Source organism: Lepidochelys kempii, chromosome 1 (assembly GCF_965140265.1).
Source record: "Lepidochelys kempii isolate rLepKem1 chromosome 1, rLepKem1.hap2, whole genome shotgun sequence".
Lineage (NCBI taxonomy): Eukaryota > Metazoa > Chordata > Testudines > Cheloniidae > Lepidochelys > Lepidochelys kempii.
In genome coordinates this window covers 8,460,840-8,487,111 of record NC_133256.1, presented here as the reverse complement: position 1 = coordinate 8,487,111, position 26,272 = coordinate 8,460,840, and the positions used below count along the sequence as shown (strand labels likewise).

At 52.7% G+C, this 26,272-nt stretch overlaps 1 protein-coding gene across 2 annotated transcripts in view; it reads right to left on the bottom strand.

Moving 5' to 3' along the window:
• Nucleotides 1-26,272, bottom strand: part of PDE2A (phosphodiesterase 2A) — a 361,885-nt gene that overhangs the window by 100,574 nt on the left and 235,039 nt on the right. For both annotated transcript variants that reach the window (XM_073333785.1, XM_073333795.1), the window contains one exon: nt 8,705-8,793. In XM_073333785.1, the coding sequence (XP_073189886.1) occupies nt 8,705-8,793 (89 nt within the window). The remainder of the gene's footprint in view (nt 1-8,704; nt 8,794-26,272) is intronic.

Here is a 26,272-nt window from a genome sequence, read left to right as displayed (position 1 = left end):
GTGCTTGCTTACAGACAGCCCCCCAGCCTGAAGCAAATACTCACCAGCAACCACACACCAGAACCACTAACCCAGGAACCTAGCCTTGCAACAAAGCCCATTGCCAACTGTGTCCACATATCTATTCAGGGGACACCATCCTAGGGCCTAATCACATCAGCCACACTATCAGAGGCTCATTCACCTGCACATCTACCAATGTGATCTATGCCACCACATGCCAGCAATGCCCCTCTGCCATGTACATTGGTCAAACTGGACAGTCTCTGCGTAAAAGGATAAATGGACACAAATCAGACATCAAGAATTATAACATTCAAAAACCAGTTGGAGAACACTTCAATCTCTTTGGTCACTCGATTACAGACCTAAAAGTGGCAATTCTTCAACAAAAAAACTTCGAAAACAGACTCCAACGAGAGACTGCTGAATTGGAATTAATTTGCAAACTGGATACAATTAACTTAGGCTTGAATAAAGACTGAGAGTGGATGGGTCATTACACAAAGTAAAACTATTTCCCCATGTTTATTGCCTCCCCCCCATCCCCCAGTGTTCCTCAGACCTTCTCGTCAACTGCTGGAAATGGCCCACCTTGATTATCACTACAAAAGTGATAATTTCTTTTCTTTTCTTTCTTTCTTTCTTTTCTCTCCTGCTGGTAATAGCTCACCTTAAGTGATCACTCTTGTTACAGTCTGTATGATAACACCCATTGTTTCAAGTTCTCTGTGTATATAAATCTCCCCACTGTATTTTCCACTGAATGCATCCGATGAAGTGAGCTGTAGCTCACGAAAGCTGATGCTCAAATAAATTTGTTAGTGTCTAAGGTGCCACAAGTCCTCCTTTTCGTGTTCTAGATATGTTATCAAGCCGGCGTTGATTTGTTTTGTGCTTTGCATGGGTGACAAACTTGGGATAGGAGGCACCCCGGGGTGAGGGCCAGCCCAATGTCAAACTGGAGCTGATATCGGTGCATAGGCTGGTTCACCCCTAACCTGGAAGAAAAGGATGGAGACTGTGGCAGGAGAGGCAGCCTCGTGTGGCAGAGAGCGGACTTGGCCTTTTGTTATGATGGAGGGACTCACCATCAACTAAGCAGCACTCGCTAGGCAAGGGTCACGGGTTCCAAAACCCAGCAAATGGAGAGACGCTGGGGATAGGTATTAATACCTAGTGGTATGGGCCCCATGGTGAGGGTCTTACATGCTGATTGTACGTCCTCCTCTCTCCACTGTGGAATATCAGAGCAAATTTTGGTTCCATTGGGAGTCTAGTTACAGGCTGATGAGCTGAATTCACTTTGGGCCAATGGTGCACCAGGACTGAGGCTCCCTTACTACAGGCTGAAATCCCAAAAGAGTTAAACTTACTAAGAGCTGAAATCACTGAGTGTTGTGTTAAGGAGTGGGGGAGCCTGCAGATATATTGCGGAGCAGTTTGCGGGACGGCCGGCAGAGCAGAGCGGCTCTTGGAGCAGAGCAGTTTGCAGGACGGCTGGCAGAGGAGAGCGGCTGGTGGAGCGGAGCAGTTTGTGGGATGCCTAGAGCAGCTCATGGGGGCGGCTGGCAGAGCGGTGTGATTCATGGGACGGCTGGTGGAGCAGAGCGGAGCCCCATGGAGAGGTGGGGCAATTGGCTTTGGACCACATAAGGTGCCCCTTAAGCCCCCCAATCTCCACCCAGGTTGGGAGGTAAAACTCCGCAGATAAACTTTCGAACTCGGGCTGCACTGACCAGGGACAGAGACTTTTGGGGTGTTGGACTTTGGGTGATTTTGGGTTGCTGGACTCAAAAACCAAAGGGAAAGGACATGTTCCAATTTGCTTGGGGTGGGTTTTTTGCTCATGGGTTGTGTTATGAATCCTGTTGGTGGTGTTTCCCCAACATAATGCCACATTGTTTCTCTCTGTTATTAAAAGGCTTTTTGCTACACTCAGACTATGTGCTTGCGAGAGGGGAAGTATCGCCTCTTGGAGGTGCCCAGCGGGGGTGGTACATATTTGTCCCAGGTCACTGGGTGGGGGCTCGAGCCGATTTTGCATGGTGTTATTGGAATGGATCCCCTAGATACTGAACCCGGCCCTTGTTGCTGCCAACTCTGACGGGCAGAAGGGTTACACTAGTAATCAGCCCTGATGTTATCTCCCCATTTCATCCCATATGCTGGCTGCCATGCTAAATCATTCCTTTCCCTGCTCGGGGTCAAATATCTGCAGACTCATCCCCTGAGATACACACACTGAGAGGTGATGGAGTCACCCAAGGCCAAACAGCAGGGCAGTGGCAGAACTGGGCTCAACTGACCCCTGTCTCATGCCTTATCTGCTCTTCTGCCCTGCCCAATGATACACACAACCCCTGATGGCAGCTAACAACCTACAGCAGTGGTTTACAACCACTGGGGATCTGCAGACTAGGGCAAAGATTTCCAAAGGCACATTTTTCAGGTGTCCGCAAATGAAAAAAAGTTGAAAAACGCTGACCTTGAGCGACCCCTTCCTATTCCACACCAGGACTTCAGAGCAAACGAGGCCAGGATCTCCCACCAGCCAAGGAATCCGCCCTACGTTTACGTGATAGTTCATAATATCCCATAAATCAGCCTGCCAAGCCGTTCGTGGCCCTTTTCTCAGTTCCTTCCTACCTGTCAATCTCATTCTAGTTCTGGGGGGATGGCACCAGCCCATGCTGCTGTCACACAGCCGTCAGTTGTGCCTCCCAGAGTCTCCATCCGCACCTGATCTGCAGAGGATACGAGTCTGCGACTGCTCCCCACTGGAGGTTTGTCCTCTAGCTGCCTGCAAAGGCTCAAACTCCAGAAATCCTGGGTTCAATTCCCGGTGATGAGAGCGGTGCGGGGGCTCCATAATGCTGATCACACAGCTTTGTGAATCCTACTTTGCTGCAGCCATTGATTGTGAGGAGCAAGGCATTGGGAGCGAACAGCTTCCGCCTGTGTGAATCTATCCTGGCCAGGAACAGATCTATTCCTCTGCTACCGCTGACTGAAGAAGACTCTGCATGTGTGGAGCTTCCCACCCCCACCCGGACCTGAATAATTTATCCTGAAACCCGTCAGAGTATTTCGCTTCCAAACAAACCCAGGATCCGTTTCTCCAGGCCACCGCAGTATTTTTACAAGGCTGTCTTTAAAAAGTTTAATTAAACCAGGGCTGGCTGCTTGTGGCGCTCCCAGAGTGGGAACATCCAGGTGACCGGCTCCCAATGACGCAGCAGACGGGCCATTAGCCACAAGGATCAGCAGCCAGGTCGCTGCTCCGGATCTCCAATTTAATCAGTTCAGCAATCCATTATGTTTTTAAATACAGAGGAAATTCAGCCTGCATAGGAGACTAACAATTACATCCAGCGCTTCCCATGCCTAGATCCTGCAGCACGTTACGAAGGCAGGTCGGTGTCACCACCCCCATTTTACAGGTAGGGAAACTGAGGCACGGATCAGCGGAGGAACTTGCCCAAGGTCATAGAATGAGGCAGTGATAGCGACGGAGTCTCTCGACTCCCTGCCTCATGCTTTTATTTGCTGTCCCACAATAGCTGGCGCCATCGAGACCTGGTGATGGAAGTGAAAACCCTGGAATGATCCCTTCCATATTCCAGACCAGGACTTTAGAACGACTAAGGCAGAGTTCCCTGCCTTGCCCAGGAACCTGGGACAAGCCAGGTCAGCTGGGAGAGTCTGTTAGTTTCCGGAAGGCCAAGACCCTGGCTCGATCAGTGCCTTGCTGTTTGAATGCTCCGTGTCTCAGTTTCCTCATGTGTGAAATGGAGGTCGTGCCACTCACCTCCTTTGTAAAGCGCCCTGAGAGCAGCAGATGAAAAGCGATAGGTAAGAGCTAGGGATTGTTAGGATGAGGCTGGGAGCCTGATTTGCAAAGCTGCGGTTGGCTGCAGCTGGAGTTGTCGCTGCTCAGCGCCTCGGGAACGCCAGGCTCTGAGTGCATGGAGATTCCTAATCATTATCTGCATTGGAGTAGCATCCAGGGGCCCAGATCCTGGATCAGGGGCCCATTGCAGTGGGTGCTATACAAACACCTGATGGATTGGTCCCTGCCCCAAACAGCTGAGCGGAAGCTGAGAGACAGCAGATGGACACACACAGACGGGGTGGGGGAGCCCCGGAAACAATGAGATGGGACTGGGCAGCGTGCTGGGCCATGGGCACAGCTCCCCCATAACCTGGCAGGGCGGAGCAGGGCTCAGAAGTACGGCCGCAGCACCGGCTGTGCGTGTGAAATGGTGGAACCCGCCCTAGCAACCCCAGCGGAGGCAAACTAGACAGAAGCTCCCCCCCTTTCATTATCCAGCGCTCACCGTGGACATTGGTCCCAGGCACACTCCTGTGCATGGAGCAATGAGCAAGATGGGCCGATGATCTATCTCCATCCGAGGTGTCCCATCTCCTGCACTGACTGGCACCCGTCCCCAGCAAGGAGCAAAATGCTGATCGCGCGTCAGTGCCCTAAAAGGGCCGATTGATCTGCCCACAGCTGGGGCTGAGTTTATGCTCCTAAGCAGAGAGGCCCAGGGTAGACTGGGGCCTGGGTTCGGTCTCCTCCCCTCATGCCAGGGCTGGGCTGTAGCTCTTCAACGGGGATCGCTTGGCCTGCTGCTGCTCCTGCGACACCTGTTCCATAGAAGTCTCCGGGGCTGTTGGTTCGGCACGAAAAGTCTCCCGGATTGGCATTTGGGAGAGCCAGCGCCATGCCAGCCCCTGCCAGTCTCCTCCCTCTGCGTGTTCGTCTCTTCCCGCAGCTCAGAAACATCCGTAGTGGCCCTGTTTGTCAAGCAGGGCCAGGCTGACACCCGCTGGCTGCCGGGCCAGTCCCTGGTTAGAACAGGATCAGAGTCTCTCCACGGTGAGGGATTCGTAGCGAGAGGGAGCTTGCAGTGTGCGGGGCTATGGAGGGGCCCTGCTGGGGAAGGGCGACCTGGATGAATGAGGCGGCTGTGGGGCAGGCAAGGATCCGAGCCGGAGGCAGGGAGCTGCACCCAGAGGAAGTCTCAGCAAACAGAACTCCCGACCATGTGTGCACAAAACACATCGCCTTCCCTTGCTCCCCATTATACGGGTGCGGGCAAAGGGATGAGAGCACAGGGTGTACCAGGTAACTGCATCCTGCAGTTTAAGGGTATCGGTAAAAAAACCACCTCCCTGGCTGCCATAGTTAGACCGGTACAAAATCTGCATGCAGCTCAGGCCTAAGAACTGAAAGCCTTTCCGACTCTTCTCTTATCCGCTGCTATTCTAATGATTTGCCTCAGTAATTTCCTACCACAGAGAGTTCCACAGCTACTTCTGCGTCGCATAGGAACAAGGCTTCCTACTTTGGAAACACCGACATTCTGCAGCAGCGGTTAGAGCTTGCAATAGTTTCTCTCTTTATCATTAAACTGCCATCCCTGAGGTACTTATCTCCAGTTACCATTCTCTTATGCTGAGTTTATGCAGCCCGCATTCCTTTAGCAGCGGAGCGCCTTACAATCTCAATGTATTTATCACTGCACCCCTAGAGCCATCCCGGAACGCACCAGAAAACCAAGCTTAAAACCCAGCGACTCTGAGAGCTATAAAACCCTCTGGCTTTATTAATATGGTGACAGCGTTTCATGGAGCTGGTGCCAGACTGAGATATACGGCAGCTAAGAAATTAAGTAGGGGTGGAGCGCTGAGTCACTGAATGGAACAATTTAATTTCTGCCTCCTTCTCTCTCAGCTTATTGCCTAACAGAGCCTCTCCTTTCCCAGAGCAGAAAAGAGCAAAACTAGTTAGCAGTGGAGTCAGGGAGCCGAGAAGCACGGGGAGGGGGAGAAAGTTGGGTTTACACAAGTATTGTAATGAATGGGCTAGTGTATCTAGCTCACCATTGCCCTCTGCTGGATAGAATGGGAACTGCCCAGCTGTGTGTCATAGATCTTCTACTGCAGGCAGCTGATGGAGATTCTCCTCAGGAGGATGTACATTTTAGAGCCAGCGAAAGGTGTGGTGTTGTCAGCCCTGGGGTCTGAAGGCCTCACAGAGCAGAGCAGTGGCAGGCTTCCCCGACACGCTGCCAGGAGAATTCTGGATGCACATGGGAAAAGCGGGCTGTGTTCAGAGATAGCCCTGCTGCTCTCAGAGCAGAATTAACTGCTTCTCTCCCTAGCCTGCTTTTCCACTGCAGGGGGAGTTGCACAAAACCAGGATTCCTTGGGCTTTTCAGTTCCCTCTCCCCCAGTGAGGTCATAATCCTCTGTTTTGACATCACAATTCGTTGCCATGGAGACAATGATGTCACAAAAGCAGAGGATTAAGATTCCTAAATAACAATAATCCTGTTTTCATGCTATTGTCCTTACACACAAATAAATAAAAAATGAAGGATGCCACCTCCTTTCATCCTGCGCAGAACGAAACTCCTATCCAGCCATCTGTCCACGGCGGTTTTAGGATGCCCATCACTGGTGCACCCAGGTACTAGAATGTTTTTCAAAAATGTCTGTGAGGCAGAGATCTTTAGCAGGGCTAATGAACGAATGGAAAAAAACAATTCTTCCCTACAAAGGACGGTCTTCCCCTTACAGGTGAGTCAGCTGCCACACTGCACCCCAGAGGCGGTTGCATTTCAGTGATGGGTGAAGTGATATTCGTATACATAAGGCCAACTCTTCTCCCCTTACTGGGTTCTATTCCCAGCTCTGCCACTGACTCCCCGTGTGACCTTTGGCAAGTCACTTCCCCTCTCCATGCCTCAATTTCCCCATCTGTTAAAATGGGGAGAACAGGGCCACTGACTGACTTCACAGAGTTTGAGTGCTGTTCAGATACCCAGGTGCTGGGAGCCACAGAATTACTAAGGGCTGCCAGCACTTGAAAACATTTAAAAGGACCCACAGAACAGGAATCCTGCGTGAGGCAGTGGATTAGCAAACAGCTGTTAATCGGGCCCAGGTGTTTGGCCAGGACTGGAATAGCAGAGGGTGGAACTGAAGATCAGGACTGAGATGCACTGGCAGAGCCGTGCGGGAAGTTTGTATAGTGCTCCCTCACTGTCCCTCTAGGGCTGCCTCAGCCTTCACTCCCATTAGCTGTAAATTCCCGTACAAATGTAAAACCATTCCCGGCGACAGGCAAACGGGAAAGCAAAGTGCTGTGTTTGTAAATCTGCCTCCCCTTCCCCGCCGCTGCTCCATTTGACCGGCTAGCAAATGATTTCATGCTGCAGAGAGAGGAACTCAAATGACTGAACGAAGCTTTGTACCAACTCCATTGATCTCTGGTTAATGGTCTACTCAGCAAGCCGGCTCCTTCCTAACGAACGCCAGCCCAGGCTGCAGTAGGTCTGCAGCGGATGAGAGTCAAGAAGAAATGCCAGTGATTTATTCTCATACCCCGGAGAACCGAATAACTAGAGGAAGTGAGAATATATTGTAACAAACCCAGGGCCACCAGGGATTCCATGCTTATTGCTCCACTTTGCGTCATTTCTTACTGGAGGTACAAAACAGCAGCAAGGCTAGAATCCAGATCCTCCTGCTCAGAAAGAAACCCAGCCCTCAGCCACAGGGGAACCTTCAGTAGCTGGCAACAGTATCGGGCCTATGACACACTGCTGAGCAGTGCTGATTCTACCCAATAGAGGGTGGTGATCAGGGCACACAGAACATTTTCAAAAGAGCTTTAGAAATTCCTGCCACACTCCCGCATCTCTCGCCTGGGGCCACACAGCAACAGACTGCCCAATGGGACAAGCCTCGTTACATAAAGACAGAGACAAATCCCTGTCCCATTGGATACATAGATACAGCCAGGACCATGACAGCTAGTTGTCTGATCTCTTGCATAGCACAGAGCAGAGAACCTCACCAGTAAACTTTGTATCAAGCCCATAACTTCTGTTTGAGCTAGAGCATCGCTTTCAGCAAGGTGCCCAGTCTTGACTTAAAGATGTCAAGTGACAACAAATCCATCATGTCCCTAGATAAGTTGCTCCATCAGTTAATTCCCCTCGCCATTAGAAAGCACTGAAAAGCACAAGGCTGTGTATAACCATGCTGCCTTCGCAGGGTCAGAACTTCCCCAGTCCTGAGTTCATTTTTTTTCACACTGGAGGTTTTTTCCTGCTGCAGCAAGGGCTACAAAAGCAGCCAAGTTTGGAGTTCCTCCCTTCAATCATCGTTAAAGTTACACCAGCCTCTTACTTTAATCAGAAAATCCCAACACCGCAAATTCATTTTTTTAAAGTCCTCCTAAAATAATCAGACCAGACTATACTGGCCTAATAAGAATCGCTGATGTTTTTAAGAGAGTGTCCGAATTCTGGTGCCTCAAAAGAAGCCCAGAACGTTCAACTGAAAAATACAGAACCAAGGGCTTTGACCCTCCCTTTTCCCCACAAAAAGCAGCTGAAATGACTTGGCTCAAACATGTCCCCCAAGTTCACCTGCGGGGCTTGGACCAAGCCTGGGACATTTTGGTCTTCAGGAAAATGCTGAGTCTCTATAGCCGGGTGGGTAGGTGGCCAGCCTGGCACACAGGAGACCCACATGCAAGTCCTGCAAAATGGGGTGAAAATCTGGTCTCGTCGATAGCTAGTTCCTGAGGGGCGCAGTGCAGCTGAGCCCGAGCAAGGGGATTCTTTTGTGCGGCTATGGGACATAGACAGGGCGGCTGCGCATAACCACCGCTGGGGCTTACCTGATCTTTCCCTCGGGAGGCAGCTCGTGGGGAGGGTCGTCGCAGGTCAGCCTGGCTTCTCCGTCCAGCAGGTAGATATACACATGCTCCTAGGGGGAAGAAAGCACTGCACTCAGTCACAGGGGCACACGTCTCAGGGCTCGAACAGGCCATCAGCCCTGCATACACATGGGCATCGCCTCTCTTCTCTCTGAGCGAGACTATCTTCTGACTCCGGGTAGGAAGGAGCCTAGCGGACACAGCACCGGACGGGGACCCGGAGATCGGGGTTCAACTCCTGGCCCAGACACTCGCCCTCTGTGTGACCTTTGGACACTTCAGTTCGTCCCCCTGTGCCTCGTCTGTACAATGGAGATCACCCGTCCCGGGGTGCGGCGAGGGCAGTTTCTACCAGTGGGGCGAGGCGCTCCCATGCTGTGACGAGGGAGCCGCAGGTGGGGTCTGATCTGGGGGAGGGAGGAGGGCGTGGAAGGTGGCACGGGGCACCCCCAGCCTCACACAAGCTGAGCGCAGCTCCCACGCGAGCCCGCGCTCAAAGCCTTTGGAATGGCCGCTGCCCAGGCTGCTCTCCGGGTGCAGCTGTGAAGCACAAACGCCACCCGCCCCCGCTCGCTCCTGTGTGGGGAGACACGGCACTGCGTGGCACAGGGCGGAGGGCCAGAGTGCCCACAGAAAGCCCCCACACCAGCCCCAAACCGCACGAATCCTCAGCTCACCATGCACTGGAGCAGGAACCTAGTACCCTAAGCTCCCAGCATTGCTGTGTGATTGGGCCTCTAATGATCTTCTCAGCCACTAACGAACTTTGCAATTAAGTCTCCCCTCCTGTTGTTTGGCTGGCTGTACGTGCAGCTTGCTGGGAGTTTGTCTCACTGGGGGAACTGGCTTCCTCCTGCGGCATTGGGATGCACCCGGAGACACATCATGGGGGGCAGCTGGATTCAGCCAGGATTCAACCTATGGAAATCTGCTGTGGGGCCCTGTACCTAGGGGGTACTCGGTGCATCCGGCAGCAGGGCAGGGGCACTGTACCCGGGGGTGCCCAGTCATTTGGCAGCAGGGCAGGGGCACTGTACACGGGGGGTGCCTGGTGCATCCGGCAGCAGGGCAGGGGCACTGTACCCGGGGGTGCCCTGTGCATCCGGAAGCAGGGCAGGGGCACTGTACACGGGGATGCCCGGTGCATCCGGCAGCAGGGCAGGGGCTCTGTACCCGGGGGTGCCCGGTGCATCCGGCAGCAGGGCAGGGGCACTTTACCTGCGGGTGCCCGGTGCATTTGGCAGCAGGGCAGGGGCACTGTACCCGGGGGTGCCCGGTGCATTTGGCAGCAGGGCAGGGGCTCTGTACCCGGGGATGCCCGGTGCATTTGGCAGCAGGGCAGGGGCTCTGTACCCGGGGGTGCCCGGTGCATCCGGCAGTAGGGCAGGGGCACTTTACCCACGGGTGCCCGGTGCATTTGGCAGCAGGGCAGGGGCTCTGTACCCGGGGATGCCCGGTGCATTTGGCAGCAGGGCAGCGGCACTGTACCCACCCAGAGCATTTCACAGCATCCGGACAGGCAGGGAAGTTTTAAACCCTATGGAATTAACAGTACACCTGTCACACTCTGCCACACCTCTGGGGGGCTGCTCCGGAACCTCCCTCTGATGGTTAGAAACCTTCTAATTTCCTGCCTCAGTTTACCCATGGCCAGTTGAGATTTTTTTTTTTTTTTTTTTTTTTTGCTGTGAACGAATCAAACAAACCAAACCCCATGACAGCATCCAATTTAGAAGCCGGGACTTTCAGAACAATTCCTGGTCATCTGACCTCAGGCTCGAGGGGCATGCCTCAGGGCAGCACACCAGGACCTGCATAGGTCTCGCTGACTGTCAGCGCTTTCCTGAGCTGGGGACCTCCCTGGAAGTTGGGATTCAGGGGGTGCAGGTTTGAAATACGGCTACCGATCCCCAGAGACCGGGTCTGGATTGAGACGGCAGCCAACCCGCCCACCTCCCGTCCCCCGGTCGGCTGAAACGCTGCAGCTCCGAAAGGAAATGGTAACGCAAAGCTACAGCCGGCATTTCAAGCAGCTCCCAGGTTCCCTAGACTGGATGGCTGCTCTCATTTCCACGGCTGTTAATTAGTCTGAAAGGTCTATTTCCATATTAATCCCCCTGAGAGCTACAGGCTGGGCTGAGCCAATGCGGGAGACATGGCAGTGACACTTCGTGCCTGGAAATGTCCAGTCCCTGGTTGCGTGGGCTGGGGCCCAGCCAGTAGGACAGTCGACTCAGGGTCTCGGAGCAGGGAGAGAAAGGGGTAGTCAGGCCCTGCAGCAGAAGTAATGGCTCCAAGCACAGGCCTGGCTTCTAATCCCTGCTCCGCTTCTGGCTTGAAACAGTCTATCACCTTGAGCAAGTCCTTTCACCCCATAATGCCTCATTAAACGGTAACAACACTCCCTTCCCCCCCAGAGGTTCTGTGGGACTTCATAGAATCATAGAATCATAGAATATCAGGGTTGGAAGGGACCCCTGAAGGTCATCTAGTCCAACCCCCTGCTCCAAGCAGGACCAATTCCCAGTTAAATCATCCCAGCCAGGGCTTTGTCAAGCCTGACCTTAAAAACCTCTAAGGAAGGAGATTCTACCACCTCCCTAGGTAACGCATTCCGGGTAAACCTCCCCCACTGCAACTTGAGACCATTACTCCTCGTTCTGTCATCTGCTACCATTGAGAACAGTCTAGAGCCATCCTCTTTGGAACCCCCTTTCAGGTAGTTGAAAGCAGCTATCAAATCCCCCCTCATTCTTCTCTTCTGCAGGCTAAACAATCCCAGCTCCCTCAGCCTCTCCTCATAAGTCATGTGTTCTAGACCCCTAATCATTTTTGTTGCCCTTCGCTGGACTCTCTCCAATTTATCCATATCCTTCTTGTAGTGTGGGGCCCAAAACTGGACACAGTACTCCAGATGAGGCCTCACCAATGTCGAATAGAGGGGAACGATCACGTCCCTCGATCTGCTCACTATGCCCCTACTTATACATCCCAAAATGCCATTGGCCTTCTTGGCAACAAGGGCAGACTGCTGACTCATATCCAGCTTCTCGTCCACTGTCACCCCTAGGTCCTTTTCCGCAGAACTGCTGCCGAGCCATTCGGTCCCTAGTCTGTAGCGGTGCATTGGGTTCTTCCGTCCTAAGTGCAGGACCCTGCACTTATCCTTATTGAACCTCATCAGATTTCTTTTGGCCCAATCCTCCAATTTGTCTACGTCCTTCTGTATCCTATCCCTCCCCTCCAGCGTATCTACCACTCCTCCCAGTTTAGTATCATCCGCAAACACTTCCTCAAATACAGCCCTGGATCCTACAAACACAGCCCCGATAGCTCTCTGTGATGCTGGCAGCCCAGGCCCAGGGCGCTGACATATACCGAGCTGGACTCAGGCCGGCTCAGCTGCGGGCTGGCATTGCTAACTGGGTACCAGAGTGATAAGAGTGTTATCGAACGCTCGCGAGTGGCCGTCGGCGTTAATCTCACGTATAACATCCGCATCCCATGCTGCAAATCTGCATTGTACGGCTCTGGGACTGGCTCAATCACCAGGCAGGAGAGAGACGCGAACGAGTGGGATGTGTGGTCTCAACAGAAGGGCTCATGTCCTGCCCGACAAGGAAGGCCCACAGATGCCAGACGGACTAAAGTGGGCCATTAAAGAGGACACAAGGCTGTTGTTGTTTACTCTTTCCCTACGCCAGGGAAGATAAGTCTTGCAAGTGAACGCCTCCCATCGGCAAACATTGCAGCTCCAACTGGGGGAAGGATATCAAAGCCGCGAACAGGGCAGAACTGGATCTTTATGCTGCTTGGACTCTGGGGGGCCAAGATTACTAGGCATAAGCAAAAGATTCCCAGTGCTTAGCCTGGGTTAGCCCTAAAGGACATATAGAGCTTGCTTATTATAGAAGCTTCTATTACCTTTTGAAATTTAAGACTGCATCTCCCGTATGTGTGTGTCTTTTCCTGTTTTAACCTTGTAAATAACTCTTCTTTCCTTTTCCTAGTTAATAAATCATTAGGATTTATGAGATAATAAATATCATAAGATTGGCTACAAGCACTTGCTTTGGTGTGAGATAGAATGTGCAATTGACCTGGAGTAAGTGACTGGTCTGCTGGGACAGGGAATAACCTGAATATTCCTGTGATCCTTGGTGTAAGGGACCATCTATCACAAGGGAGGCTCACCTGGGTGGCGAGACAGACTGGGGCACCCTAGGGGACTGCCTGTGACTCCATGTTAAGCGCCAGAGGAGTTTACACTTGGTAACTCGGCGGTGAAGGTTAAGTACAGAACTCAGCCAATCTGGGGATTGTGCCTGGTTCTTAACAGCCTGCCCTGAGCGTGGTGGTCATGCTGGTGAGTCACTTCCAGACGGCTTGACACTATCGATGGTGCTTATATGGCCCATTTAGCTTGGTCTGTAATGGATTTACCCTCACACAGCCCTGTGCGGCAGGGCTGCTGTACAGATGGGAAACTGAGGTGTTTTAAGTACTTTGGAAAAGCTCGCTGGGTGCCAACCTGCATTTCAGGTGCCTAAACACCGTTAAAAACCTGTCCCTGAGCGACCTGCCCCAAAACCACTGGCGTCTAGGGCAGGGCAGGGACTTGACCCCAGCTCTGAAAAGCCTCAGGGGCTCCAGGCCACAGAAGCAGCCCCACTGAGTTCAAGAAAACGAGTTGCGCAGACCATATGCTATCGGAGATCCACGCTGCCTACAAGACCTCTGCCTTCCGCTGTTGCCTCAGCTCCCCTTCTCCACCTGCAGACGTCGGTCTCTGGCTGCCGGCTGGATGCACTGGGGCTGCGATCTGCACAGCCGGCAGGGAGGAGAACCCAGCTAATTAATGCCTGTTGCCCAAGCACCTCCCCGCAATATCAAACACGCTCCTGGCAGTTTGAGGCTAACTCCGTTTTAAGCTGCAGGAGCAGCGGCTTTCTTGCTGTGACAAATCCCCCCCGGTGGGTTTCAGACCTTCACCTGGCCATTTCCCTGCCTGAGGAAGTAGGAGTCTTCACGGCACGCTGGCTGGCCGGGGAAGAAGAACTCCAGTGTAACTGGGAAATGGTGCAGGGAGGGAGCTTTTGACACGGTCTCCCACAGTATTCTTGTCAGCAAGTTAAGGAAGTATGGGCTGGATGAATGCACTATAAGGTGGGTAGAAAGCTGGCTAGATTGTCGGGCTCAACGGGTAGTGATCAATGGCTCCATGTCTAGTTGGCAGCTGGTATCAAGTGGAGTGCCCCAAGGGTCGGTCCTGGGGCTGGTTTTGTTCAATATCTTCATAAATGATCTGGAGGATGGTGTGGATTGCACTCTCAGCAAATTTGCGGATGATACTAAACTGGGAGGAGTGGTAGATACGCTGGAGGGGAGGGATAGGATACAGAAGGACCTAGACAAATTGGAGGATTGGGCCAAAAGAAATCTGATGAGGTTCAATAAGGATAAATGCAGGGTCCTGCACTTAGGATGGAAGAATCCAATGCACCGCTACAGACTAGGGACCGAATGGCTAGGCAGCAGTTCTGCGGAAAAGGACCTAGGGGTGACAGTGGACGAGAAGCTGGATATGAGTCAGCAATGTGCCCTTGTTGCCAAGAAGGCCAATGGCATTTTGGGATGTATAAGTAGGGGCATAGTGAGCAGATCGAGGGACGTGATCGTTCCCCTCTATTCGACATTGGTGAGGCCTCATCTGGAGTACTGTGTCCAGTTTTGGGCCCCACACTACAAGAAGGATGTGGATAAATTGGAGAGAGTCCAGCGAAGGGCAACAAAAATGATTAGGGGTCTGGAACACATGACTTATGAGGAGAGGCTGAGGGAGCTGGGATTGTTTAGCCTGCAGAAGAGAAGAATGAGGGGGGATTTGATAGCTGCTTTCAACTACCTGAAAGGGGGTTCCAAAGAGGATGGCTCTAGACTGTTCTCAATGGTAGCAGATGACAGAACGAGGAGTAATGGTCTCAAGTTGCAGTGGGGGAGGTTTAGATTGGATATTAGGAAAAACTTTTTCACTAAGAGGGTGGTGAAACACTGGAATGCGTTACCTAGGGAGGTGGTAGAATCTCCTTCCTTAGAGGTTTTTAAGGTCAGGCTTGACAAAGCCCTGGCTGGGATGATTTAACTGGGAATTGGTCCTGCTTCGAGCAGGGGGTTGGACTAGATGACCTTCAGGGGTCCCTTCCAACCCTGATATTCTATGATTCTATGATTCTATGAAATGAGGCCCATTCTAGCAGCCATTCTCCCCTGTCGCAGAGCGAGATCTCACCGCCAGGCCCGTCTGAGCCGAGAACACGAAGGAGTAATCGCTGCAAAGCGGCACTGATGGAAACACCGAAACTCACAGCCGCTGACAGTCATCTCCGCCAGACACGAACTGGTGACAGCTTAGCAAACGAGAGTTGCTCCGATTTACTGGGGAACAGCAAATCTGACAGATCAAATCTCCTCTTTTGCCCCCTCCGGTCTTCAAAGTAAAGAGGGAATCTTCATGCTGAGGCCAGAGAGTTCTACCCAGGGACGTGATTTCCTGGCAGAGCCTATGCTCAGGGCAATGGATCCTCCAGCCCGGGGAGAGATGACAAGCTGCATTTCAAGGAAATGAAGCACAAGCTTTTGACAGACCCAGGGCAGCGCTTATGGCTGAGAGATGCTGTCCAGCAACGTTTCATTCATGGTGCTGAAGCACGGAGGTATAGCGCGGGGGACGAGCCTCCAGCAGGCCCTTGCTTGATAAGGGTGGGGTGGGGGTGGTTGATTAAATGATTGTTAACGGCTCCTTCTTTGGAGAAGGCTGGTGGGACATTAGACATCAAAGAAGGCCAGCGTGGCTCTGATCCCACCCCCCATTTTACACCACTGGGCCTGAATCTGCTCTCACTCGGAGTGGCATAAATCAGGAGTCACGGCCCTGAAGTTCACCTGCATGAGCAGAGTTCCTCCCAATTCCCACGGGCATAACGGAGCAGGGTCAGACCCTCTACCCTTCAGAGCCAGCCCAGCTTGATGGTGACTACGAGTCACCTCTACTGTACAGACACAGGCAGCCAGCGTGAATGGGAAGCATGGCCCAGGGGTTAGGATGCTACCTGAGGACCTAGGCTCAACTCCCTGTGTGCCTCAATTTCCCAGCTGTCCAATCTGTTTCAGGCCCAGCCTCTCTGCTGTGTACTGGGGGTGGAGGAATGTTTCAGGTCCCCCTCCTCAGAGCAAACACGCCCTGTCTGCCTGCGCCCACCTGTATGAAAGCTCTTTATTAAGGCTAAGTGAATTAAGCCACTCGTGCGCCATGCTCAGAGCTACCCCGAGTGCTAATCTCTCAACTGCAGCAAGCAGTCTGGGCGGTTTTGCTCCTGGCCCAGCAGCCTGGTGCGGTGTACCCAAGGCCACTGAGGAGAGAGATGGGCAGAAATCTTCCAATTCCTCCAGTACAGAGTGACTGGGCAGTGCTGAATTAGGGACGGGGCTACCCAGCCGTTGGAGGTGCCCTGGTGGCGATGGCAGCAGGGCAGTGAGAGGACGCATCAATCCCCCTCCTGCACGCTGCAGTGACTGAGGATCCAGTCTGGCCTTGCCTCATCCGTCGCCCCCGCATGCTGAGCGGGCACCCTTTGGATGGGGGCTTCCCCGGCCGGCCCTGTGAGGGAAGAAGGCATTAGCACCGAGACCGTGGTGTCCGGAAGCGGGCAGGGCCAGTGCAGAGACACAGAGTGCCCCCCGCCCCCCCCCCAACACCACTCTACAGCTGGCACGGGACCAGCGGAGGGCCGTGGGCGACGGGCAGGGGTACGAGACTGGAATTGGGGCTCATTCTGAGGGCGGACCCTCAGCCTGCCAGGAAACGACCTGGAGCAACCTCCTGCCCCATTCAGCGAGTGCCACAATGCCTTGGGTGGCCAGGGCTTGTCTCTCCCTGGCTCGGAGGAGCGTCCCTGGCTCATTGCACATGTTCCATCATCCTTCCCGGCAGCACGGGGGCAGGGGTCACCCGTCACCCAAGTCCAGGGTCTCTACAGGAAACCAGCGACAAGGAGGAAAGGCTAATTCCGGGCAGCTGGGTGCAATGAAATCCCATTAGCTCCGGCTCATGTAAGAGATAATGCATAGCACTGCCACTGAGTAATTTAATGTTATGATGCCGCGGAAACATTAGAGGAACAATACCGTTTTGCCCTGCATCAGCCGCTGCTTATCTGATAGGCTGGATTCGTCTGCCTCATTCCTGCCAGGCAAGTGCTATGTTCAGCCGAGGGCCCAGGCAGACGACTCAGCAATTGCTCACTTGCAGCCCATGAGTAATGTCAATAACGGAGCCATAGTTAATTTGGCCGGCGGGAGGGGGAAGAGCAGATTTGCCTGTGAGCGCCAGCAAACCTCTGAGAAGAGAGGTTGGGTAGGAGGGGATGGCCAGGAGCAAGGAGATATAACTGAGCAGGGGTGGGGAGCTGACGCTGATCATCAGCAAACGGAAGTTCCCTGGGCCGGGATCTTGTCTAGGCCAGGCGACGTTAGCACGTGCGAGGAGCCACACGCAGACAACGGTACACTCACTGCCTTCGGCGGGGGCCAAGCCGGCTGCGCGAACGCCCTGGCCAGAAACGCCCCGCAAACCCACAGGCTCCAGGGAGGCCTTCGAAATTCCAGAACGCTGAGCCTGAGTTTAAGGAGAGATGGCACCTCCGCCTGCCCCAGCTACTCTCCCGGTCGGGATCACAGGGGGCAGCTCCCACCCCGAGAGCAATTCAGCACCACCCTAGTCTGGCCTGGGATACTCCCGGGCCACATCTGGTGCTGCAGTGGGGTGCAGAGGGGCTGTGGTGCAGTGGGGGGCTGGGACTCTTGCCGACGCTTGGGGGTACCTGGGAAATGCATATTTCAGCAAGGGCAGCCCAGGGCTCTCTGGTGCGGAAGAGGTGCTCTTTGCAGTGCGGCGGCTAGCCCAGGTGGGGCTGGTCTCTCTGAATTCCCCTGATCGCGGCAGACCGAGCTGACAGCAGAGCTGGCTGTTGCCTTGTCACGGTTTGTCTAACTATTAATTTATTTGGGGGCGGACACGGGCTGCCACCCGATTTCATGCTCAATCAAGCTCATTATGGGGAAGCGATCGCCTCCCTCCAGGGGAAGAGACAGTGGCAAAGCAAGTGCCTTGAACCACCCTGACCCAGAAGAAAGCGACAGGCCGCCAGCCATGGGGCGAAGGAGCAGCGGTGGCAGTGATGATGGGACGGAGGAAGGGTGGGGGGTAGGTCTTGTGGTTAAGGCACTAGGCTCTGGAGACAAGAGCTCAATTCCAACCCCTGCCAAAGACCTGCTGTGCGACATTTAGGGCCTAATCCAAAGCCCACTGAAATCAAAAGGAGTCTTTCCATTAACTTCAGTAGGCTTAATCATTCTCTCAGCTGCTCCGTGCCTTAGTTTCCCCACCTGTAGACTGGGGATAGCTGTAGAATTCCACTCACTTTGACCCCTTTAAGAACGTATTCCCACCTAGGACATCACTGTCCTGTGCCCCACGGCAATTCTGAACACCAGGTCCAGGGCTGGAACTCAGCCCTCTCCTGCTCCAAAAGGCCAGGCTCTTGCCCCTGGAGTGAAAAGAGAATCCCCACCACAGCAGTGTAGGGCCTATGACACACAGATGGGAAGCTCTGATTCCATCCAGCAGGGGGCAATTGTGTTTACACACATACACACACACACAAGATTTCATACTACATCTGTATCTGTGTTTTAACAAGAACACCCTTGTTAGAAGAGCATTCAGTGTCCATGGCCCATAAAGTCCTTCTTTGGCCTTTCTGCTGAGGATGGGCACAAGAGGGCCAGTTACTGCCTGTGTGGATATGGGCACCTGAAACCAGACTAAGATCACGCAGGGGCTACCAAATATCTGGTACATCTCAGTCACTGATGACGTGGCTGGGACTCCAGTTGGAAGGTGAAGAGCTGCAGGCTTGACTCCTCGAGTGACTGAGGCCCCTCTCTCGTTGCTTCCCCATCTCATTAGAAAAGAAGGGTTGAGGTGCCCGGCTCTGTCGAGGGATGACATAGCCACAGCAGGCCATTGCCAAGAGACCCTGAAAGGCTGTGGAGAAAGACCCAAAGGTGACGCACAGGTAGCCTGAGAGCTCCCAACTGCATTACAATTCATGGCTTGGGTTATCTTCTCAATGGGAAGGAGGAGAAGGAATGGTGGTGTGTCCAAGTGTCAGTGTCTGGATCCAGATCCAAACTTCTCAGTTCTGGGGGTTTGGCTGGGCCCTAGATCTATCTTGGGTACATTTCTACGTACGTATCTTGTACTGCATGGAATAAAAACTGGCGAACTGATAGGTTTCAAAATGTAACTGTAATTGGGGAATCATTATCGAACGGGTGAGTTTCCCAGGGGATCCCGCAGGGATCGGGTCTTGGCCCTACACTATTTCACATTTTTATCAATGGCCAGGAAGAAAACATAAAATCATCACTGATAAAATCTGCGGATGACACAAAAATGGGGGAGTGATTTGGAGCACTTGGTAAGCTGAGGGCGAGAAAACAATCTGTGTTTTGATGCAGCTAAATGTTGACATCTGGGAACAAAGCACGCAGGCCATACTTACTGGATGGGGGACTCTATCCTGGGAAGCAGTGACTCTGACAAAGACTGGGGGGTCGTGGTGGATAATCAGCTGAACAGGAGCGCCCAGTGTGACGCTGTGGCCAAAAGAGCGAATGCGACCCTGGGATGCATAAATAGGAGAATCTCAAGTAGTAGAGATTATTTGACCTCTGGGTTTGGCCCTGGTGTGACCACTGCTGGAATCCTGTGTCCACTTCTGGTGCCCCCAATTCAAGGAGGATGTTGATAAATTGGAGAGGTTTAAAGAAGATCCACGAGAATGATTAGATTAGAAAACGTGCCTTATAGCGATAGACTCAAGGAGCTGAGTCTATTTAGCGTCACAAAGAGAAGGTTACAGGGTGATGTGATTAGTCGATAAATACCGACCTGGGGAACAAATCATAGAATCATAGAATATCAGGGTTGGAAGGGACCCCTGAAGGTCATCTAGTCCAACCCCCTGCTCGAAGCAGGACCAATTCCCAGTTAAATCATCCCAGCCAGGGCTTTGTCAAGCCTGACCTTAAAAACCTCTAAGGAAGGAGGGGGGCTGTTCAATCTAGCAGAGAAAAGTCTGACACGACCCAATGGCTGGAAGCAGAAGCGAGACAAATTCTGACTGGAAATAAGGCGGACATTTTCAACGGTGAGAGTAATTAGCCACTGGAACAGTTTCCCAAGGCCCGTGGTGGATTCTCCATCATGGACAGTTTTGAAATCAAGACTGGCTGTTTCTCTAAAAGTTCTGCCCTGGGAACGCTTCTGGGGCAGCTCTCTAGCCTGTGTTACACAGGTGGTCAGATTGATCACAACAGTCCCTTCTGGCCTTGGAAGCTATGAAGTACTCAGGGGACTTTGCTACTGGCTCAGTATTACCTGGAGAAGGCACTCAGCCATTACAGTAAAGGATAAAGCCCTAAAATGGAAAACTAGCGCTCTTCTAACTCCCCGCTCATTACCCTCTATGCTAGACCACACTGCCTCTCTCCAGCTGAGAGACGGCCCTTCCACAGGGAGGTGCATTCTTCCAGAAGCACCAACTCCGGGAGGCAGGACCAAAGTGGTTAAAATGAAACAGTGTTGGTCTGAGCACTGTGTTGGTTTGGTTTCTTCTTTCCACAAAGCATGTGCCCCTTCCCTCCCACCACGCACAAAACAGACCTGTCTGAATAATTAAATTACACAGTGAGATCAAAATGGTATTCTCTTCAGTCCGTTTGCAGACACAAAGAATGGTTTCCTAGCAAGTCAGATCGGTTCTTCACTAGCTGTGGCTTCTTGTAAAGCCATCGGTAATTAACTAATATCAAGATTGCCTAATTGGCTTTTAATAAAAGAGGGATGGAGGGTGGGGGGAGTGGAGAGCTGCAAAGACTGAAAGATTCAGCGATGCTCCCCCAGACACGACTGGTATGATAAGCGAATCTGAGCTCCTTCATGCCACAGGTCACAGAACCTCACCCAATAAACTCTGCACCAAGCCCGTGACTTCTGGTGGAGTTGGAGAAGATCTCTGAGAAAGACGGCCAGTCTTGATGTAACAACTTCTCACGATGGAGACACCACTGCACCTCTAGTTACCCCAAGGGCTAATTCCCGTCACTGTTATACAAATTGCACCTTATTTCCAGGCCAAATTTTTCTAGCTGCCCCTTCCAGCCATTGGATCTTGCTGCGTCTTTGTCTGCGAGGTTAAAGAGCCAGCGACTATCAGAAATCTCATCAGAAAGGACTTAGATACTGTAACCAAGTCACCTCTTAGCTTCCTCTTGGATAAACTCACTAGTCTGCGCTTGGTTACAGGTCCTGTCTCTGCTAGCTCATCCCTTCCAATCTGGCTCGGAAGGGCAGTTCTACCAGAAATACATCCTTTCTCCCATCCGCTGTCTTGTCTAGTCAGACCGCAAGTTCTCTGGGCCAGGGACTGTCTCTGACTCCGCAGCACCTGGCGCAATAGGGCCCTGATCTCAGTCAGCACCTCCAGGTGCTTTTACAATACAAATAAGAGGGACTGGAAGTTGTTACCAGCTGCTGGCTCCATGGTGGCTTTCATGAGACAAGTTGTTGGGTCTCAGCTGAGCTACCCGCTCACCCCCAAAGGCGGGCCCATCTGTCCCAGGGATATGCAGAGGGCATCAGCCTCCCGGGCTGTCACCACAGCACCGCTCACTAGAGAGAAAGCAGTGGGCAGGGAGGGCACACGGAGCATTAACCCCAACAAAGCTTAGCAGAGACTGAACTTGGGGCCGGATCCGAAGAGGTGCCCAGCCCCTGGCTGCAGCTCCAACTGATTTCAGCTCTACAGGTGCTGGGTTGGTGAAGCCACCAGGACACAGTGGCCAGACTGCCCGCCAGGAAGTAAACTCCTTCATTGCCTCTCGTATCACATCCGAGCCATGCCAGATTTGTAACCCAGGAGTGTTCAGTGAGCCACGGCCACTGCACCGCACATGGGAGGGAGTTTTACTAGCCAGCCCCTGTGGGCAGACAGGAGTCAGCTGTAGAGTTAGGGGATGGATGGGCATCACCCTCCCCACCTTCATCATCTTCAGCTGGTCTCCTGCCAAATTCCAATGACCGGCCACACCCACAGCCAGTGGCCAATCAATGATGTGGGCAACTGAAACCAGCCTGGCTCCAGGATGGATCAGGGACTACGGCACAAGGACAAGCATGTCTTTCAGAGCCCCAGAGCATGGTAGGTGCCTCCCAATGCATGGCACACGGCCTCAAGGCAGGCATGGCGGGAAAAGGGGGTAAGATGGTGGGAGGGAGGGAGAAAGGTCAGAGGCTAAGCAATAAGATAACGTGGTTACTCAGTGAGGTCTAGCCCACTGCGTGGACCAGTGAAGAAATACAGTAATGTCTCCTCTGGCTAATTCCCTGTTGGCACTGAGAGGCAGCGTGGCCTCGTGGATAGGGTATGGGACTGGGAATCCGGATCACAAAGCCTTTACAAACAGTAATTCAGCCTCACAGCTGTGCAGGGAGGGAGAGCAGGGCTGGTTTAGACAGGGAAACTGAGGCAGCGAGATGGCCTGGGAAGTTTTCCTTTGTTGGAAGTGCTCAGCAGCCATCCCGGAGGCTGTTTAAGGCTAGCTCCTGGGAGGAAAGGGCTCTGTCCATCTGATAGGCTGTGTGCCAGGAACAGGTCACCAAGCTCTCATCTTACTTCTTCACAAGCAAAGTGCACTTGTGCCAATCTCAACCATAGGTTTTGAGGGCTTGAATTTGGGACCACCAGCACCAAAGCACAGACCTCTATCACTTGAGCTAAAGGAGCGCCTGTATATTCCAACAGTGGTAGTAGGTTATTATGCTCAACGTGTGCCAAGATGATACACTCACTTTACAAGCATATTAAAGCACCCGAGTTATGCAAACAAGCCACGGAGCCAGTGTTAAGAGGGTCTGGCATAAATACATCCCCCTTTATTTGATTAAAAAAAACACTGGCAATTATCCCTCATTTTCTATGCAGCAAGGCGCCTGAGAATGAGCTGCATTTATCGCAGCAATAAAGGGAGCTCTGGTTAACAAAGGAGTAATGTGAACTCAAATACCAGGCAACTGAAAAGAACTAATTAAAAAAAAAAAAAAACCCTACACAAGCCCCTTGCTAACAGTTCCCTGGAATAATTGTATTGTGTGAAAACAGATTCCATGGCTTACATCGCAGCAGAGCCATGAAAAGAACATCTTCCATCACACCAGCCTGATTCCACCGCCTTTGTGCTGCTGAATCCAGCCTTCCTGCTACCCTCAGCTCTGACAGATAAAGCAGAGATGGCCGGAGTGGCGCTTGCTTTACTCAGGCGAGGCGTGCAGGGCCCAATCTGATTCTTAGAGACACTGGTTTAAACCAGGTGTCCCACCGCTGCTGTCAGCGGTCACCCCGCATTCACACTGGTGCAAACACGAGCAGGATCTTAGGGAGTGTTCTGTTCCTCGCTATCACTGGAATGCCTGAGCATCTACACTGTGCAGGAGTAAATCTGGCAGCCCCATGCAAAGGACACAGGGGTTCCACCTCCAAAGACAGGACCTGACTCTGCCCTTGAAAGCTTTAGAACCAGCTCTGCGGCACCTTACCCGGAAGGCATGGGATTGCACGGCTTCCCATTCGGCGGGCGTCAAGCAGGGTAGCTCTGCACCGACTCTGGCAGAGCGATGCCGATCGACACCTGCTCAGGATCTGGCCCAGAATTCAGAAGCACCTGGACTCCACTAGGGCATGGGCCCTCTAATTCGACCAACAGCCTGGGGTGGGGCTGGCCTGCTAGCCGGGGAATCACTTCCCCATCCCCTTGCTGGGAGGTGCATTAACTGTGCTGGGAGGGTGGGTTTGCAACCTGGGCAGCTGCTGAGCTGGAAGAAAGAGGCGTGAGACCACAATGTCACTGGCTCAAATCCAGCCCCACCCGGTCATCATCAAAAGATGTTTGATGGTCTGTGTCAAAAGAGTGGACAGCTTAAATGCTTAGAGGGTGGCCAGTCTTGTGGCTGAAGCTGGCCTGAGGCTCAGAAGAGCCATACTCTATTCCAGGCCTGCACAACAGACAGCCCACGAGGGATGAGTAGGCAAGCGGCGGGGTGGGGCAAGGTGGGACAAGGGGAACCGCTCCCCGCCCCAGCTCACCTCTGCTCCGCCTCCTCCCCGAGCACCACCCCGCTCTGCTTCTCTCCCTCCCAGGCTTGCAGCGCCAAACAGCTGATTGGTGCCGCAAGCCTGGGAGGCGGGAGAAGTGGAGCACCTGCGGCATGCTCGGGGAGGAGGCAGAGCGGAGATGAGCTGGGGTGAGGAGCTGCCGCATGGCTCCCCAGGCCAAAGGGGAAGGGGCAGAGAGCTGCATGGGGGGAGCGCCTCAGGGTGCGGGGGGGGGGGGGCGCTGCTGCAGGGCTCTGGGGGAGGGGGTGCAAGGTGGAAGTTGCACTGGCCCTGGGTGGTGGGGAAGGAGGGTGTGTTTCCTTGGGGCTGGGCAGCGCTGGGGGGAAGTGTTTCTGTGGGGCCCGGCAGTGCTGGGGTAGGGTTGGGGGGTGTTTCCACGGGGCCGGGGGGGGGGGGGGGCTGGCACTCAGCTGTTTTCTTTGGAGTAATATGGCCCTCGCCGCTTTACGAGTTGTGCAGGCCTGCTCTGTTCCCTGCGGTGTGACTGTCAGAACCAGAAGGGTAGCCTAGAATTCCTCCTTACCTGTAAGGGGTTAAGAAGCTCAAATAACCTGGTTGGCACCTGACCAAAGGAACCAATGGGGACAAAAGATACTTTCAAATCTGAGGGGAGGGGAGAGGCTTTGTTTTGGGTTCTTTGTTTCTGTGTTCTTTAGCTCTTGGGACTAAGAGGGACCTGACATCAATCCATGTCCTCCAAACCACTACAAGAAGGATGTGGAAAAATTGGAAAGAGTCCAGCAGAGGGCAACAAAAATGATCAGGGGACTGGAACACATGACTTATGAGGAAAGGCTGAGGGAACTGGGATTATTTAGTCTGCAGAAGAGAAGAATGAGGGGGGATTTGATAGCTGCTTTCAACTACCTGAAAGGGGGTTTCAAAGAGGATGGATCTAGACTGTTCTCAGTGGTAGCTGATGACAGAACGAGGAGTAATGGTCTCAAGTTGCAGTGGGGGAGGTTTAGGTTGTATATTAGGGAAAACGTTCTTACTAGGAGGGCGGTGAAACACTGGATGGGTTACCTAGGGAGGTGATGGAATCTCCTTCCTTAGAGGTTTTTAAGGTCAGGCTTGACAAAGCTCTGGCTGGGATGATTTAGTTGGGGATTGGTCCTGCTTTGAGCAGGGGGTGGGCGAGATGACCTCCTGAGGTCCCTTCCAACCCTGATATTCTATGATTCTAACCATTCTGAACCAGTCTCTCGTATTACAGAAACTGTAAGTACAGCCAGGCAAGGTGTATTAGTTTATCTTTGTTTTCTCAACGTGTAAATTTTCTCTTTGCTGGAGCGAGGTTTATCCCTGTTTTGTTGGAACTTTGAAACTAAGGCTCGAGGGGGTTCCTCTGTGTTTTGTACATCTTTTGTTACCCTGTAAAGTTATCTTCCAACCTGATTTTACAGAGGGGATTTTTACCTTTTCTTTTTTTTTTTTTAATAAAATTCTTCTTTTAAGAACTGATTGATTTTTTTTCAGTGTCCAAAGATCCAGGGATTTGGGTCTGTGTTCATTTTGTAACCAATTGTCTAGGATATTATTCTCAAGCCTCCCCAGGAAAGGGGGTGTAAGGGCTTGGGGGGATATTTTGGGGGAACAGGAACTCCAAGTAGTCCTTTCCCTGATTCTTTGTCTAAATCACTTGGTGGTGGCAGCATACTGTTCAAGGACAAGGACAGGAATTTGTGCCTTGGGAAAGTTTTTAACCTAAGCTGGTAAAAATAAGCTTAGGGGGTCTTGCATGCAGGTCCCCACATCTGTACCCCAGAGTTCAGAGTGGGGAAGGAACCTTGACAGTGACCTTGAGCAAGACACACATACCCCGTGCCTCAGTTTCCCCTGATGGAGAATGGGATTATAATGCTCCCCCAGCCCTGTGAAGTGCTAGGTATAAACAGCCGCGTATGCAGGAAAACAGCCTGGCGATGCCACGTGGAGAGAGCCCCGCTGCATTCTGTGGAACTCATGGTGATGGCCGCAGCATTCTGGGTCAATCCCTCTCTGCGCAGAGATGGCTTTCTTTTGCTCCATTACCTGGGCCTTCAGCGTGACTCGCACTACAGCTGGGCACAGGATTCTCCAGTCTCTTCACGGGGATGGGGAGCCATCCAGGCTGAAGAATTGCAGCAGCCCCAGCTCGCTGCGCATTAACTGCTGCCCTCGGAGAGCAGCACTCTCCCCTACCAGGATATGCCACCCACTCCTGCTAGAGGAGAATCCGCAGCGACTACAA